Source organism: Camarhynchus parvulus, chromosome 5 (genome assembly GCF_901933205.1).
Source record: "Camarhynchus parvulus chromosome 5, STF_HiC, whole genome shotgun sequence".
Taxonomy (NCBI): Eukaryota; Metazoa; Chordata; class Aves; order Passeriformes; family Thraupidae; genus Camarhynchus; species Camarhynchus parvulus.
Window position 1 is genome coordinate 53446973 of NC_044575.1, and position 17733 is coordinate 53464705.

Sequence of the window (17733 nt, forward strand, 5' to 3'; positions counted from 1 at the left end):
GAGCCTTCAACAGAGGGCAGCTTGACATCGGGGGCCGTGACAGTGATGTCGGTGTCGGTGGCCTTGATCTCTGCCTGCGGGGAGGCTGACGTCTGCCTCCAGTTTGGGAGACTTGATGGTGGGCTTGGAAGACCACGCTGGGCACCTTGACTTTGGGCATGTGTATTTTCATGCCGCCGCCCTCCGCTTTGCCAGCGGCCGCCTCCAGGCTGCCTTCGGCCTCAGGGCCCTGCAGGGCGACCTCGCCCTCCAGGCCTTTGGGCAGCGAGCCCTCGGCCTTGGGCAGGCTGACCTGCGCCTGGGGAGCTTTTGACTTTGGGCAGCTTGACGCTGGGCATCTTGGCGTCGGGCATCTTGAATCGGCCTTTCTCAGCCTCTGCTGCTACCGTGCCCGTCTCGACGGTCACCTCCACACCAGGCGCTTGGATATCGGCCGCGGGCAGGGTCACCTCCACTTCAGTGGTTCCGGAAGGCACCGTCACCTGGGGCTCCGGGAGGCTGACGTCCACCTCGGCGGCCACGGTGCCCTTGGCCTCTCTGCTGCTGGACCAGCCAAAGGAAGGCATGCCGAACTTGGGCATCTTGAACTTGCCGTCCTTGGTCTTGGTGGCCTCCTTCTCTGGCACTTTGGCTTCTCCTTCAAGGCTAAGGCTGGCTTCGGGGGCCTGCAGGTCAATGCTGGCCTGTGGAAGAGTGACGTCGACGGAGGGCAGGCTGATGTCCACCTTGGGAGCTTTGATGTCAGCTTTGGGCATCTTGAGGGAGGGCTTCTCCAGCTTCACGCCTGTGTCCTCCACTGTGGCTGTCACAGTGGCAGAGGGGAGCTCGACCTCAGCACTGGGCAGGCTGACCTCGGCTGTGGGCACCTCGGCCTTGGGCGAGGACACTGTGAATTTGGGCTTGTCAAATTTGGGCATCTTGAGCTTGCCTTTCAGGCCCGTGCCTTCCAGCCCCAGCTTGCCTTCGGCGGAGGGCACTTTGATGTCTATGTCGGGCGCCTGGAGCTCCAGGGAGCCTTCAACAGAGGGCAGCTTGACATCGGGGGCTGTGACAGTGATGTCGGCGTCGGTGGCCTTGATCTCTGCCTGTGGGAGGCTGACGTCTGCCTCCAGTTTGGGAGACTTGATGGTGGGCTTGGAGAAGACCACGCTGGGCACCTTGACTTTGGGCATGTGTATTTTCATGCCGCCGCCCTCCCCTTTGCCAGCGGCCGCCTCCAGGCTGCCTTCGGCCTCGGGGCCCTGCAGGGCGACCTCGCCCTCCAGGCCTTTGGGCAGCGAGCCCTCGGCCTTGGGCAGGCTGACCTGCGCCTGGGGAGCTTTGACTTTGGGCAGCTTGACGCTGGGCATCTTGACATCGGGCATCTTGAATCGGCCTTTCTCAGCCTCTGCTGCTACCGTGCCCGTCTCGACGGTCACCTCCACACCAGGCGCTTGGATATCGGCCGCGGGCAGGGTCACCTCCACTTCAGTGGTTCCAGAAGGCACCGTCACCTGGGGCTCCGGGAGGCTGACGTCCACCTCGGCGGCCACGGTGCCCTTGGCCTCTCTGCTGCTGGACCAGCCAAAGGAAGGCATGCCGAACTTGGGCATCTTGAACTTGCCGTCCTTGGTCTTGGTGGCCTCCTTCTCTGGCACTTTGGCTTCTCCTTCAAGGCTAAGGCTGGCTTCGGGGGCCTGCAGGTCGATGCTGGCCTGTGGAAGAGTGACGTCGACGGAGGGCAGGCTGATGTCCACCTTAGGAGCTTTGATTTCAGCTTTGGGCATCTTGAGGGAGGGCTTCTCCAGCTTCACGCCAGTGTCCTCCGCTGTGGCAGTCACAGTGGCAGAGGGGAGCTCGACTTCAGCACTGGGCAGGCTGACCTCGGCTGTGGGCACCTCGGCCTTGGGCGAGGACACTGTGAATTTAGGTTTGTCAAATTTGGGCATCTTGAGCTTGCCTTTCAGGCCCGTGCCTTCCAGCCCCAGCTTGCCTTCGGCGGAGGGCACTTTGATGTCTATGTCGGGCGCCTGGAGCTCCAGGGAGCCTTCAACAGAGGGCAGCTTGACATCGGGGGCTGTGACAGTGATGTCGGCGTCGGTGGCCTTGATCTCTGCCTGTGGGAGGCTGACGTCTGCCTCCAGTTTGGGAGACTTGATGGTGGGCTTGGAGAAGACCACGCTGGGCACCTTGACTTTGGGCATGTGTATTTTCATGCCGCCGCCCTCCGCTTTGCCAGCGGCTGCCTCCAGGCTGCCTTCGGCCTCAGGGCCCTGCAGGGCGACCTCGCCCTCCAGGCCTTTGGGCAGCGAGACCTCGGCCTTGGGCAGGCTGACCTGCGCCTGGGGAGCTTTGACTTTGGGCAGCTTGACGCTGGGCATCTTGACGTCGGGCATCTTGAATCGGCCTTTCTCAGCCTCTGCTGCTACCGTGCCCGTCTCGACGGTCACCTCCACACCAGGCCCTTGGATATCGGCCGCAGGTAGGGTCACCTCCACTTCAGTGGTTCCGGAAGGCACCGTCACCTGGGGCTCCGGGAGGCTGACGTCCACCTCGGCGGCCACGGTGCCCTTGGCCTCTCTGCTGCTGGACCAGCCAAAGGAAGGCATGCCGAACTTGGGCATCTTGAACTTGCCGTCCTTGGTCTTGGTGGCCTCCTTCTCTGGCACTTTGGCTTCTCCTTCAAGGCTAAGGCTGGCTTCGGGGGCCTGCAGGTCAATGCTGGCCTGTGGAAGAGTGACGTCGACGGAGGGCAGGCTGATGTCCACCTTGGGAGCTTTGATGTCAGCTTTGGGCATCTTGAGGGAGGGCTTCTCCAGCTTCACGCCTGTGTCCTCCACTGTGGCTGTCACAGTGGCAGAGGGGAGCTCGACCTCAGCACTGGGCAGGCTGACCTCGGCTGTGGGCACCTCAGCCTTGGGCGAGGACACTGTGAATTTGGGCTTGTCAAATTTGGGCATCTTGAGCTTGCCTTTCAGGCCCGTGCCTTCCAGCCCCAGCTTGCCTTCGGCGGAAGGCACTTTGATGTCTATGTCGGGCGCCTGGAGCTCCAGGGAGCCTTCAACAGAGGGCAGCTTGACATCGGGGGCTGTGACAGTGATGTCGGCGTCGGTGGCCTTGATCTCTGCCTGTGGGAGGCTGACGTCTGCCTCCAGTTTGGGTGACTTGATGGTGGGCTTGGAGAAGACCACGCTGGGCACCTTGACTTTGGGCATGTGTATTTTCATGCCGCCGCCCTCCCCTTTGCCAGCGGCCGCCTCCAGGCTGCCTTCGGCCTCGGGGCCCTGCAGGGCGACCTCGCCCTCCAGGCCTTTGGGCAGCGAGACCTCGGCCTTGGGCAGGCTGACCTGCGCCTGGGGAGCTTTGACTTTGGGCAGCTTGACGCTGGGCATCTTGACATCGGGCATCTTGAATCGGCCTTTCTCAGCCTCTGCTGCTACCGTGCCCGTCTCGACGGTCACCTCCACACCAGGCGCTTGGATATCGGCCGCGGGCAGGGTCACCTCCACTTCAGTGGTTCCAGAAGGCACCGTCACCTGGGGCTCCGGGAGGCTGACGTCCACCTCGGCGGCCACGGTGCCCTTGGCCTCTCTGCTGCTGGACCAGCCAAAGGAAGGCATGCCGAACTTGGGCATCTTGAACTTGCCGTCCTTGGTCTTGGTGGCCTCCTTCTCTGGCACTTTGGCTTCTCCTTCAAGGCTAAGGCTGGCTTCGGGGGCCTGCAGGTCGATGCTGGCCTGTGGAAGAGTGACGTCGACGGAGGGCAGGCTGATGGCCACCTTAGGAGCTTTGATTTCAGCTTTGGGCATCTTGAGGGAGGGCTTCTCCAGCTTCACGCCAGTGTCCTCCGCTGCGGCCGTCACAGTGGCAGAGGGGAGCTCGACTTCAGCACTGGGCAGGCTGACCTCGGCTGTGGGCACCTCGGCCTTGGGCGAGGACACTGTGAATTTGGGTTTGTCAAATTTGGGCATCTTGAGCTTGCCTTTCAGGCCCGTGCCTTCCAGCCCCAGCTTGCCTTCGGCGGAGGGCACTTTGATGTCTATGTCGGGCGTCTGGAGCTCCAGGGAGCCTTCAACAGAGGGCAGCTTGACATCGGGGGCTGTGACAGTGATGTCGGCGTCGGTGGCCTTGATCTCTGCCTGTGGGAGGCTGACGTCTGCCTCCAGTTTGGGAGACTTGATGGTGGGCTTGGAGAAGACCACGCTGGGCACCTTGACTTTGGGCATGTGTATTTTCATGCCGCCGCCCTCCCCTTTGCCAGCGGCCGCCTCCAGGCTGCCTTCGGCCTCGGGGCCCTGCAGGGCGACCTCGCCCTCCAGGCCTTTGGGCAGCGAGCCCTCGGCCTTGGGCAGGCTGACCTGCGCCTGGGGAGCTTTGACTTTGGGCAGCTTGACGCTGGGCATCTTGACATCGGGCATCTTGAATCGGCCTTTCTCAGCCTCTGCTGCTACCGTGCCCGTCTCGACGGTCACCTCCACACCAGGCGCTTGGATATCGGCCGCGGGCAGGGTCACCTCCACTTCAGTGGTTCCAGAAGGCACCGTCACCTGGGGCTCCGGGAGGCTGACGTCCACCTCGGCGGCCACGGTGCCCTTGGCCTCTCTGCTGCTGGACCAGCCAAAGGAAGGCATGCCGAACTTGGGCATCTTGAACTTGCCGTCCTTGGTCTTGGTGGCCTCCTTCTCTGGCACTTTGGCTTCTCCTTCAAGGCTAAGGCTGGCTTCGGGGGCCTGCAGGTCGACGCTGGCCTGTGGAAGAGTGACGTCGACGGAGGGCAGGCTGATGGCCACCTTAGGAGCTTTGATTTCAGCTTTGGGCATCGTGAGGGAGGGCTTCTCCAGCTTCACGCCAGTGTCCTCCGCTGTGGCCGTCACAGTGGCAGAGGGCAGCTCGACCTCAGCACTGGGCAGGCTGACCTCGGCTGTGGGCACCTCGGCCTTGGGCGAGGACACTGTGAATTTGGGCTTGTCAAATTTGGGCATCTTGAGCTTGCCTTTCAGGCCCGTGCCTTCCAGCCCCAGCTTGCCTTTGGCGGAGGGCACTTTGATGTCTATGTCGGGTGCCTGGAGCTCCAGGGAGCCTTCAACAGAGGGCAGCTTGACATCGGGGGCCGTGACAGTGATGTCGGTGTCGGTGGCCTTGATCTCTGCCTGCGGGAGGCTGACTTCTGCCTCCAGTTTGGGAGACTTGATGGTGGGCTTGGAGAAGACCACGCTGGGCACCTTGACTTTGGGCATGTGTATTTTCATGCCGCCGCCCTCCGCTTTGCCAGCGGCCGCCTCCAGGCTGCCTTCGGCCTCGGGGCCCTGCAGGGCGATTTCGCCCTCCTGGCTTTTGGGCAGCGAGCCCTCGGCCTTGGGCAGGCTGACCTGCGCCTGGGGAGCTTTGACTTTGGGCAGCTTGACGCTGGGCATCTTGACGTCGGGCATCTTGAATCGGCCTTTCTCAGCCTCTGCTGCTACCGTGCCCGTCTCGACGGTCACCTCCACACCAGGCACTTGGATATCGGCCGCGGGCAGGGTCACCTCCACTTCAGTGGTTCCAGAAGGCACCGTCACCTGGGGCTCCGGGAGGCTGACGTCCACCTCGGCGGCCACGGTGCCCTTGGCCTCTCTGCTGCTGGACCAGCCAAAGGAAGGCATGCCGAACTTGGGCATCTTGAACTTGCCGTCCTTGGTCTTGGTGGCCTCCTTCTCTGGCACTTTGGCTTCTCCTTCAAGGCTAAGGCTGGCTTCGGGGGCCTGCAGGTCGACGCTGGCCTGTGGAAGAGTGACGTCGATGGAGGGCAGGCTGATGTCTGCCTTGGGATCTTTGATATTTGATGGTGTATTTTCTGAAAATTCAGCTTTTGATGTTCTATTGAATTCCCTCTTCTCTATTTCAATATCTGTTGTTGATGTCTGTATTTTTCCTTTTGTATCTTGAGTTTTAATTTCTATTTGGGAAGATTTTACACTTGGTTTTTTCGGACTCGGCAACTGGTCTTCAGTTTTTTGTATTATATTGTTTTCATCTATTTTTCCCATGGATACCCCTATTTCTGTTTCAAGACCCGGAACAGTAATTTTTTCTGGTGGTCCACTTACCTGAGGTTCTCCATCATTTTCCAAGGTTTGCACTTTTACTTCCCTGCCACTTATATCTGCTTCCACTTGGGTTGTTTCTTCCTTGGTATTTGACCAGGTAAATGTAGGGAATTTTAACTTTGGCAGTCTGAATTTGCTTTCTTTCCCCTCTATATCTTTTTCTCCTCTCTTCATTTCAATTTCTACGTTTAAGGCTTTGTCATTTGTGGGCATGCCATCTTCCTCCATCCTTTGCTTTTTTATCTTATCTTCTGTGTCCTCTTTCCTTTCTTCTCCTGTTATTTTCATGTCTGTTTTTGTTGCTTTGGCCACTTTGAATGATGGCATTTGTATTTTCCAAGTAGATATGTCTGATTGTGCATCTGGCAAAAGAGTTTTCACATTGAAATTCCTGCTGTCCTCTGAAGTCATATCAGCTGTTTTTTCTGGTACTGACTGTGGAACGTCACTTTCCTGTTTGGTAGTGTCAGTCTCTGTCTCTTTTCTTTTGGGCACTGAAATTCCATAATTTATTTTCTGAATATTTAGTATTTGTGTGTCTTCTTCTGCTTGTTCTTCTCCTTTTTCCATCATTTCAGATATCTGTAATTCTACTTTAGCAGTGCCAATTTCTAGGCCTTTTACCTGTACAGATCCTTTAGTACTGTGACCCATCAAGTCTATGTTAATTCCACTTTCTCCATCTTTTTTTTCTGCTGTTCCCTTCTGTTTCTTTTTTCGGGATTTTGATGAGGCTTGTGGTGATTTTTTAGTTGGGCTTTCTTTCAGATCAGCAGTTTCTAAACTAGGCTTTGGTATCTCTGTTGTTATGTCTGGTACTTCAGGTATGCTAAATTTTGATGATGCTTCCTTGTCTTTTTTAATGCTTATTTCAACTTCAGGGCATTGTTTTACATGAGACGGAATGCCATTTTTAATTTCTTTTAAGTCTTTTGTTAAAGTTTCATGTCCCTCCCCTGTCTTCATTTCATAAGCAGGAGAAGTGGTATATTCAACAGTTAAAATTTCAGGATTTTCCAGGCTTATATCATATTTATACATTTTTTCTCTTTCAGAGATCAGTGTTGTTTTTATTTCTTTCTTTTGCTTCTCTTGTGGTTCTGGTTTGGACCTGTGCATTCTGAATCCAATGCTAGGGAACTTCAGCTTCCTTTGGCCTCCTTTTTTCTCTTTGGTATGGACCTCTTGTGGAAATTGAGACTCTGTGTCCGTGCTTGTAGGGGAAATATCCTGTAAAGCAGGCTCATATGCATCTGATGTACTATGAGATCTTCTGTGCCTCAATATCTTTTTATTTTTGATTGATTGAAATTTTGGCCATGATAATCTATCTTTCTTAGGTCTCTTACTTCTTCCTACTCTTTGGCTTACAATTAATGTTTCCCTGTCTTCTTCTGAAATGGATTTTCCTGAAACATGCAGTGTTTCTTCAGGAATGCTCTCACTGAGTTCTTTTTCCTAAAAGAACAAATAGTATTCAGAAGATTAGAAGTAACCTAAATATAGGTGCAACAGAAAATAAAAAACATACCTTAAAACATGTAGAAAAATGTTCTTTTTATTACTAGTATCTATTTGTTATATTAAAAAATCCCAAAGATTATAAAAATATGCTATGTCAGGCAGCAATTACATCAAACAAATGGAGTGTAATATATGGATTTCTGAAGATTTTCATTCCTTGAAAAATATTACAGTAAACAGCGGTTTCTATATGTATCTATGTATCTGTGTATCTATCTATATATATGCCTGTTCAAATATATGTTATATATAGTATTTATGTATATGTATATGAAGAAAATATAATCTTTAGGTTGATGGTAACCTATGAAGAGGTCTGGCAAAATATCAGTGGTTAGACACAGATTTTTTTAATAGAAAAATCTTACAGAGAAGCTTTGGATTAAAATTTTTATTAATATTTTACATTTCTGAACATATTATAAGTATTACAGAGATTATCCAAGTCAGTTCCATCAGTGGACAATTAACAATTAAAAAATGCTGACTCATTAAAGAGTATTTTCACCACCTAAAACAAGATTGTGGATTTATTTAAAATCCATAGTCTCACTCAAGATATTTAAAAAGCTGCAAATATGGTTTGGGATTTTTTTATATCATGAATATCCATGCTAGTAACTTTAAACACATGCGTAAGTCTTAAGAAGACACAAGCGTGTGTTTTATGATCTATTTCCACACAGCACATTACTACAGTATGTTACCCAAACTTTGTAAACTAATCAGAAATATACCTGGCCAATCCTTTCCTTTTTGTGCTGGGCTGTAGAGTGTTCCAGATCTTCGTGCACAGCAATTTTTCTTTTGAGGCTGAATTGGACTCTGTATGGCTCGGAATATTGGAGAATCTTGAGTGCATCTTCATATTTGATATTATCGAAAAATATTGTAGCACTTAGAAGCTGATCACCTGCAAGTGGAATAATACATAATTTTAATTACTTTGTGTTTTCTTATAGGTTTTTTTTCCGTTTTAGTTTTGTATATACTACTTTCTATGTGTCTTTTCCACTGTTCCAGTGAAAATTGATTTTTTTTATGGTATACAAAAAACATCATATTTCATTATTGTTCAAGCTAGTGATCTTAGAAATTATTAATATGGACAGGATAAGCTCATAGATAACATTAGTTGGCTTGAAATCTACTATTTCTGATACCTAAAGAGATGGCAGATCACACAGCTACAATTCTCATTATTTAAAGATACAGAATAAAAAAGAAAAAATTAAAAATCAGACTTTACCTTCTCTAAGACTAAATATTTTTGAAGCAGGAGATTCCTTAAGTACTTTTTTAATAAATATTCCTTCATTTCCTCCACCTTTCACACTAAAACCACTAGCTCCAGCTTCCACTTCTGTTTTCAGGGTCACTTCCATTGTCTCCTAGAGATAGAAAAATACGTGAATTTATAATTTTTATTAATTTGCATGAAAGGGTTCTAAGTTGTTCTACAATAAAAAATTTAATCTCCTCAAGTATATTTTCAATAGCTCAAAAAAGATTATCCAGAATAGAGGATATACTTAGTGTGGGTTTGATTCTGTTCTAAATTACAATTAAGCACATGTATTAGGGTTATGTTAAATCAGGGTCATAGGGAAAATAGGTTATGATTTTAAAATGTGAAACATATGGAAACTTTTAGTGCTGAAAGACTGTATTTTCTGCGAAGATGTTAACCACTCAAAGTTAATGGGCCAAAAAGAAAAGAAAAAAGTCAAAATAAGAGCTAATGCTGTACTGCACTCAAATCAGAGAACGCTAAAGAAAGAATTCTAAAAGAATTATGGAAGGACCACAAATAGGACAAATAAATGTTCCTGCCCATGCCACAACTTGGCCATTCATGAAGTTCCTGATCAAAACAAGTCCAAAGTGCCTCTTTGCCCATTTGTCCTTCCTTCCGTCCACCCATTCATGTCTGTGTATTTTAACAAACTTTACTATTTAGAAAGCTCATACCTAAAACTGCAGAGTGCTTTTAGACTGACCTGTGGATGACTCTGCTTTGATTTGTCTGCAGAATGTTTTTTGTTTTCTTCTTGAAGCTGAAAAACAATTAAAAAATATTTCAAGTTCAGAAGCCACGGTGTTCTTAAGTACAACAAAAAGTTAAAATTCCTGGTTTAGAGCAAGAAATGAGGCTGACTTTAATGGCAACAGAGCAAAAGCAGGATCAAGTGCCATGTACAACATGAATGATTTAACTATACTAATCCCAGCAGTAAATTAGATGCCAAGGCCTCCCTTCATTGTATCGAAATTTGCATTAAATCAGAGACCATTGTAACAAAATTTGCACTTGGTCAGAGACCAAATGTCTTAAGATATTGGGAGCTTTTCTGTGTCCTAATAGAGTATATTGTTAATCGTTCAATTTTGCAAACGTAAATATTTTTTTTTACTTATTCAATTTCAGCATGGATTTTAAACTGTTAGCTATTTAACATGGCTGACCTAATTAAATATCTAACTTTGAATAACCAAAAGGCATAGGTAATTTTGAAATACTTATTAGTTAGGTTCAAGCCATATATTCTAACAGGAAAAACACAACAATTTCTTTATGCTCTCTGCCTTGTTCCTTTACAGAATTAAGTCAAATGCATTTTCTTGCCAAGAAACAAGAACATGGTCAGGAAGCCCAGCACAAAATAAATCCATCAATGAACAGAGATGCAGTTTTGGTGGGGACAGGAAGACAATATGGCTGCAGCAATGTCCCACTCTATGGCATGTGGCTCTCTGTTACTTGTAGGAGCTAAAGCCTCTTGAATCAGCTTGATAAAGCCATGCCTGCATGAAAATTTAGTTATCTTGCCTTTAAATAGTCTTCTTCTATGGGATACTCATAAACTGGAGAGGATCCTTGTGGCCTTGGACGAATGTCTTCTACTGCCACTTCAGCAACCTGTGGGAAAGACATGAGCAGTGGTAAAGGAACACCCGCCATTAAACACTGACTCATTTTTAGGAATGTTTCTCTAGCTATCCATAGTGGCCTTCCAAGTAAAAATCTTTCATTAGTGATGGTGGATAAAAAATAACCAATAACTTTTTTAGGTCAAGATCAAATACAGTTCTCATGTTAAAGCACTCAAAACCAAAAGGGACAGAGTTCTGAGAGACAAAACCCAGTGGTAAGCTTATTTTGATTTTATGTATTGTGGGTATCTGCAGACTGAACAGACTGAAAACAGACAGATCAATTGCTAATAACTGAAAAAGTAAAAAAAAAAAAAAAATCCCTTCCCTGCTCTATTTGCATACCTAAACTTTGCATCCAATGGCTTCAAACTTTATTGCTCTCTATAAGCAAGCAAAAGTCCCAGCAGGAATTTCTGCTGACAAGCAATTGGCATTCTTCCTTCTTCAGTCAGACAATAGGGAACCTAAACTGTCTAAATCCTTAAAGAAAAGTTACTGTAGTTAACAGCCATGTAATAGTTTGCTAAGTCTTGGTAGTAAACTTATGCCAATGAACCGTGGCAAAGAGCAGATGCTTTCACACTGAAACATCTTTCTGGGTTTTGAGCTGGCAGGACAATCCCAAGCAAAAATACAACATTTTAATGGGAAGGAAAACCACCAGCAAGACCTAGCCATAAACAAAATATTTAAGATCCCATTTTGCCAAACTGTCATCACAGAAAAATTCAACTCTAAAAAACTCACAGAATCTTCCTCCTCTGCATCTGCATCAGCATCAGCATCTCCCGGGGGCTCGGCCGGTCTCAGCTGTCGTCCAGAACCTGAAAGCAGCACACAGGTTGTGGTTGTTGGTGCCTGCATGATCCACACAGAGCACAGAGCAGTCAGCTTGCAGGCTGAAACCCCCTGCAGCAGCAGGGCAAGGGCTGTGCACAAGCCACTGGAAAGGCCTACCTTAATTTAAATTCCCAGCATCACAGAATGGTGCGGGTTGGAAGGGACCTTAAAGATCATCTAGTTCTCCCTACTAGCCATGGGCAGGGGTTATAATCTGGTTTACTTCTAATTCCACATTTTCTCCAGAATGGGGGGTTTTTCCCTTTGACAAAAGCCTTTACATTTCTGGATATGAGTATTTCTGATATCTTTAGAAATGGAAAAGCATCGACCATCTGCTGACCCCTGTTTCCTCCACCAGCCCCCACCTTTCCAAAGGGACTGAGCATAGCCCACAGTGAAGGCTTGGAGGGATTGGAGACCAGAAAAAGGGAAGGAGAGGTGTACAGAGGGAATCTGAAATGTTTCTCACTGAGTTGTTTTATTATTTAAAATAACAAAATCAGTAATTAACAGTTTGCTAATTCAGAATTACTTAAATCGATTAAAATTCCCCATATTTAAACCCTTCCTCACTTGTGACAAAGGTCTTAAGAACAGGAGAGTAAACATCATGAACCTTGACAGTACATAAGACATTTTTTCTTAGTTTTTAAAAGTATTGAGGGCAGACAGAGATGAGGTGAAGGAGATGGGCTGTCTGAAAGTATGATCCCCTTGAAATGCTTTAAATTGGGCACCAAAGAATGAAAACAGCATGAATTAGAACATTTTCAGAGATCCAGCCTTAACCAGTAGAGGACAGTGTGGCTGAACTACATATTCCCTAATGCACCAGCTATTCACACACATGCCCAAGTCCTTGTCCCAGTAACTGTGTCTCTTTCCTGTCGCCATGCTTGTTTTTTCCAAGCCATCAGGCTGTCTAGCTCCCCAAGACTCAGTTCTGCAACTGCCATTACTATACATAGCTTTGGCTCTCCTAAACAGATCCTCTGGCTTAAAAATATGCTCAAAAACTGGAGAAAACAACTGACAAGAAGAACTGTGCAACTCATTGTCTGTCTCAAATGGAGAATCCTTGGGCTGGAACACAAGATTTCTGGACATTACACACTCTGTGTGCAGACAAGATGGCACAACTTAGTCATGTCTGCAATCACTGACTTACACATGTTGCCAAGCTTTTGTTAAAGTGGCTGGAATTTTGCTGGTCACCCCTCACAGTTTTCTGATCTACATTTACTTCTTCCTTGATTTTTTTGGAGATGAAATTATATTGTACAGGCAAAGTTTTGCAAGAGTTCTGCCCCAGTGATCAGTGATGTACCACTTTGTTAAGATGGATGGAGACAGGGCGCTTCCAGTGGGAATATCCCCTAACAATCTGTGGGTCAGGCTTCCAAACTTGATAAAATAAAAGGCAATCCACATTAGACACATGTACAGCATCATAATCAGTTCTCCTGCAGCATTCCAGCTCCAGGGAATTAGGATCAACCCAGAACACATCAGGGCTGCCAGACCATTCCTCCTTTAGCCTTCACAGCACTAGTCCTGACACCTACAATGGACAATTCTAGCAAATTCTAGAAAATGGTCTGAATGCACATTTTAGCTCAGATTAATTACCTGCCTGAAATTTAGCTTGATTTTTTTTCAAAAGCTCTAGCATTTGTAGTCTTCAGAAACTAAAAAAATTGAAAATTTAGCATAACCGTATTAAAAAATTCAGACATGGAGTTATGAACCTGATTTTAAGCATTTCTGCTTGAAAATTCTGGAATCCATTCATGAAGCACTTCACCAAATGTATTTTAATAAGCATCATATGAGGAGAAGAGCTGCAGGATTGATGTTTGATTGTTTAATTTGCCTAGTGCTTCTAAAGATTCAGGTGCCAACAATAAATTTTACGGCTGTTACTAAAATTCCAAGAAATAGTAAGGACTTAGTCTTGCGGCATTGCCATATTTTTCACTTGGGAGAATCCCACCCACAAGCCCTGCAGTCCAGTAGAATGACTTAACAGAAAATTGCTTGGATTGCTGGAGTGTTTGCTCTTCAGTGCAGCACTCCAACATTAACTACAGCATTGATCCCTGGTTGCTGCCAATAATTTTGCTACTGGAAAAGAAACGGGAAAGAATCATCTGTGAGACTTCTTAGGCTGGTTCACTCTTGTTTGATGCAGCTTCAGTGACACTTCAGTTGTCTGGAACTGGAGCAATGCAAGTACAGCACCCCTCCTAAACTGTGCTAGTAGCACCTTTTCCTAAAAAAATCAACCAACATATTACTGTCCCCAGGGCTAAGAGAGATGTGGGTGAGACTGCATGGAGGGGCATCAGACACACAGATGACCTTCCCTCCCAAAGCTTCACACTGAGGCTTTTCCATCCACCCTGATTTCCCCAAACTCTGCCTAGGCTGCCCCTCTGTGATAACCCATGTCATAAAAGACTCCTTGTGCCCTTGGTTCCTACTGTTGACTAAGATTTGCTTCTGATTATTTCCTGATTCAGAATACTTCCAAAAGAAATCCATAAAAGAGAGGCATTGCAGTACATTTGCAGCAAAGCCTTCTTTCTGAGTAGAAAAGCTTGTGCCAATAAACTATGATTTATATGCATGTCGTTCTCATGCCCTGAATAGTAGCAATGCCAACATTTTATAGATTTTAACTTTTTTTTATGGACCCTGGACAATCCATGCTTTGTTCAAAATGTTTTCACAAACAAGATGGAATTTACATCAGTGACTACTTCTAATAGCTACTGGACTGACTTCAGAACAAGGGAATTTTTTGAAAGTGAGCAGTAGGAGTTATATAGGCTGGATCGTTTTCATATCATATGACTGAAATGTGTATCTGCTTTTCGAAATGCAATTATTTTAAAATTATTTTATCTTTAGCCTAGCAACCCAGATGGACTGTTTGGGCAAAATCAGAAGGAAAAAAGTAAAAAGAGGCTATTTTTTTGGTATTCACATTCAGTGGGCAACAGTCTCCAAAATCACATTTGATACAATATAATGAATTCCAAGTATGACAGTGTCATTGAATTTAAATAAAATGTGCTTTAATGTATTGTATAAAGAGAAACCTACTTTTAATTGGAACACTGGCATATAAAATTCCTGTGATCTGTATACTTAAAAATAAAATAGTACATGAAAATACCAGAGATGTTAATAAAAGAAACAAAAATGTCTTTTGCTGATCATCCTTGCTTCTCTGCTTCCAGACTGTAGCCCTTTTTCTGCAGTTCTTAGATTTGGGCTTTTTGCTTTTTAAGATTTTGTACTAAAGTTATATTTGCATATGAATAGTGAAGTTAAGTGATCTGCTCTCATCTTTAAGCATATCACTTTTCCTTGCATCAATTTCAATGTTACTTCAACAAATAATTTCTTAACAGACAGAAACTCAATCCATTATAAATATCTGTCCGCAGGTGAGAACTTTTATGCTTTGCTCACTCACTCATTGTTATTAGCAATAACACACCCTATACTTTTTCTTTATGCTTTGTCACAACCTGTGCCTTTTCTTTATGAGGTTTTTGGCATTTGCTAGTTACTGTTTCTAAGCTGTGACAAGAAACCAGAGGTTCTCTTTGTGCAGTGCTGTGGAAACAACTCTGAGTCCATAGCCAGTTAGCAAACTTGTACCTTGACATGTGGGCAAGGCTGGGACATCTTTAGATCAGGTCTTTTCTGACAGTGCAAAGCATGCTCTGGACACATAACCTCATTTGTGTTATTAATAAGGAGAAGGAGGAATGAATAATTGCAAGACAAACAACAGCAGTAGTAATTCAATGTCATAGTCGTTGTTGGCACTGTGTTTGACCCACTAAAGAATTCATACACGTAGGCCAGCAGTTTTCATGGTGCTCCCTCATGGGCTTATGTCTTGCTGTAAACAAAGCTGTGCATGGCTGCTGTCAGGGACAGCTTCAGCTGGCTCCTGCACCAGACCTCTCCTCCTGCAGCCATCAGTCCCTGTACCTGCAGGTCTGTGTGTCCCTCTGCCCCAGGCACCCTGTCACACAGGGCTGTTACTCCTCATGCATGAATGGCTGGTAACTGCTAATGCATTTCTCTAGAAAGTCTTTTGGTTTTAAAACCACATCCCTCTCTCCAGATGGATGGTGTAGCCTGACTTTCCTCCCCACAGCTTGTTCTCCCTGTCCTGCATGCGTCACAATTACTGGGATTCCTTTTCCTCCCTCAGAGCTCTCACAGCTCCTGAGCAGTGCTGGCGTGAGGTCCTGCAGCTCCTTCTGATTCACTTCTTGTAGTTGAAATAGGGAATACCTAGAATACTTAGAATGTTTTAAATGGCAGGTCCCAGTTCAGGAAAGCACTTGATAACAGGAACACTATGCACATGCCTGACATTAATCTTGGCCTCTCAAGAGCACTTTTTCAGATAGGTAAGCTCACCTGACTCCCAAGCAAGTAACGCTGGAGGGAAATGATCCTGCAAGCATCAGCTGCAAAGATAAGAATCTGAAAGTGTCTGCAAATAAACCTTGCTATGCATATGCTTGTTCCTATAGGAAGCTGCCATGAGGTTTAAACACGGTTATAGCACAGGAGAAGGCTTGTGGCACTTCCAGTCAACAGCTCCAGCGATGCTGGGGAAAACCACCAGCAAAAAAAATCAAGAGGTTCATCTTCTACAGTGATTTCCTAGTGCATTCCAGAGACCTGGATTCATTCCATTGTCCTGCAAGATCCCACGGACTGAGTTACAGCAACTGCTGGGCAGGGCTCCGGGGCACGGCTGGCGGCTGGCGTGCAGCAGGAATGCTTGTCTGTCACTCTATCCAGCAGGGTCCATGGCCATGGATGGGGACACTCGGCTGTCACTCTATCCAGCAGGCTCCATGGCCATGGATGGGGACACTCGGCTGTCACTCTGTCCAGTAGGCTCCAAGGCCATGGATGGGGACACTCGGCTGTCACTCTGTCCAGTAGGCTCCAAGGCCATGGATGGGGACACTCGGCTGTCACTCTATCCAGCAGGCTCCATGGCCATGGATGGGGACACTCGGCTCTCACTCTGTCCGAGCAGGCTCCCTGGCCATGGATGCGGGCACTGTCACGGAGATCTGCCCCTCCCTGCCCTCCATGGCTGGAATGCCGCGTTACTTCACTTGAACCGCAGCCAGAGAGACAGGGGGCACGCAGCAGCTCCACCTAGAAGAACCAGCCCGTCAGCTCTGCACGGAACGGCTGCCACAGTGAAAAATCAGCCGTTCTGCCTCAAAAAAAGGTGTGAAAGTGAGCATCAGCACCGCCCCTTTAGTGCTTCCCCTCCGCTCCGTGCTGCCAGCGGGACCCTCCCCACCAAGCCCTGAAATTTCTGTGGGATGAAGATAAAGGGCTGCTCTGTGGAATGCAGATAAAGATTTTGCTGCTGAAGGAGTTTACCAGGCCTCGTTATCAGCGGGATGCTATCAGAACCAGCTGGGCCGGTGTTCAAGCTACACTCCTGCCTTTGTTTTGCTCTGGTTTGGCAATGCCCCTTGGCTGCACTCCGTCCCGGGGCTGCATACTTGTGCTGTGATGAATGCAGCTCGGACCTGGGAGCCGAAAGCAGGGGCACAGTCGTGCTAAAGGAGCAGCTACTCCCAAATAACCAACGTGTGTGAATAGTTTCCTTCCATTCAAGGCATGAACAAGATGTTTTGATTCGTTGCCTTGGTATGTTAAGCTGCCCTTGTTGGCTGTTAGAGTACTTCATTAAAAGCCTTCAAATCATTCCATCTCAAAACCTTTTGAAGACATTATATATATGTGAGTTACAATCATGACTCTCCTTGCCCAGCCACAGGATTGTCCACGAAGTTAACATTTATTTTTATCAAAAGGAACAGTACTTTGCTCTGCAAAGTACACCCAGGCAGGGAAATGTCTTGGGAATTAAGGTTCCTTGCAGACCATACTGAGCTGTGCAGGATTTTATAGAGCACTTTCTACAGGTTGACTAATATCAGGAAAGACGTGTAAGAGTACTGGCAACTAAGAAATTATATAAACACTACCATAAAACCAAAAACTAACAGCCCCCAGATGAAAAGAGGAGTGAATGTCTTTCCCATGAGTGTGTGTTTATTGATAAGCTCTGCCCACAGATTTAAAAGTATTAAAAGTATTCCCACTCACACTTCACAATAGGAACAAAACCTTTAGGAAGGCTGAAGAAAGAAGTTCATGATTCTTACAGTGGTCTACCTTTTCTCTGATGGTAAAGATAAACTTAATAGAAACCACAGAACAATTCAGAATGTGAAAATAAATCACTTTGGTGGGGCTCTGCACAGCCCTTCTCAGTTTGAGTCATATTTTAACA

General features: G+C 46.9%; 1 protein-coding gene across 1 annotated transcript in view; it reads right to left on the reverse strand.

Annotated features, from left to right (window-relative positions):
* The window catches only part of AHNAK2 (AHNAK nucleoprotein 2), a 54061-nt gene that overhangs the window by 17163 nt on the left and 19165 nt on the right, over window positions 1–17733 (reverse strand). Inside the window, 6 exon segments of the mRNA XM_030950055.1 lie at window positions 293–7523; window positions 8327–8502; window positions 8839–8980; window positions 9590–9646; window positions 10420–10509; window positions 11274–11350. Coding sequence (XP_030805915.1) covers window positions 293–7523; window positions 8327–8502; window positions 8839–8974 — 7543 coding nt within the window. The 5' untranslated portion in view covers window positions 8975–8980; window positions 9590–9646; window positions 10420–10509; window positions 11274–11350.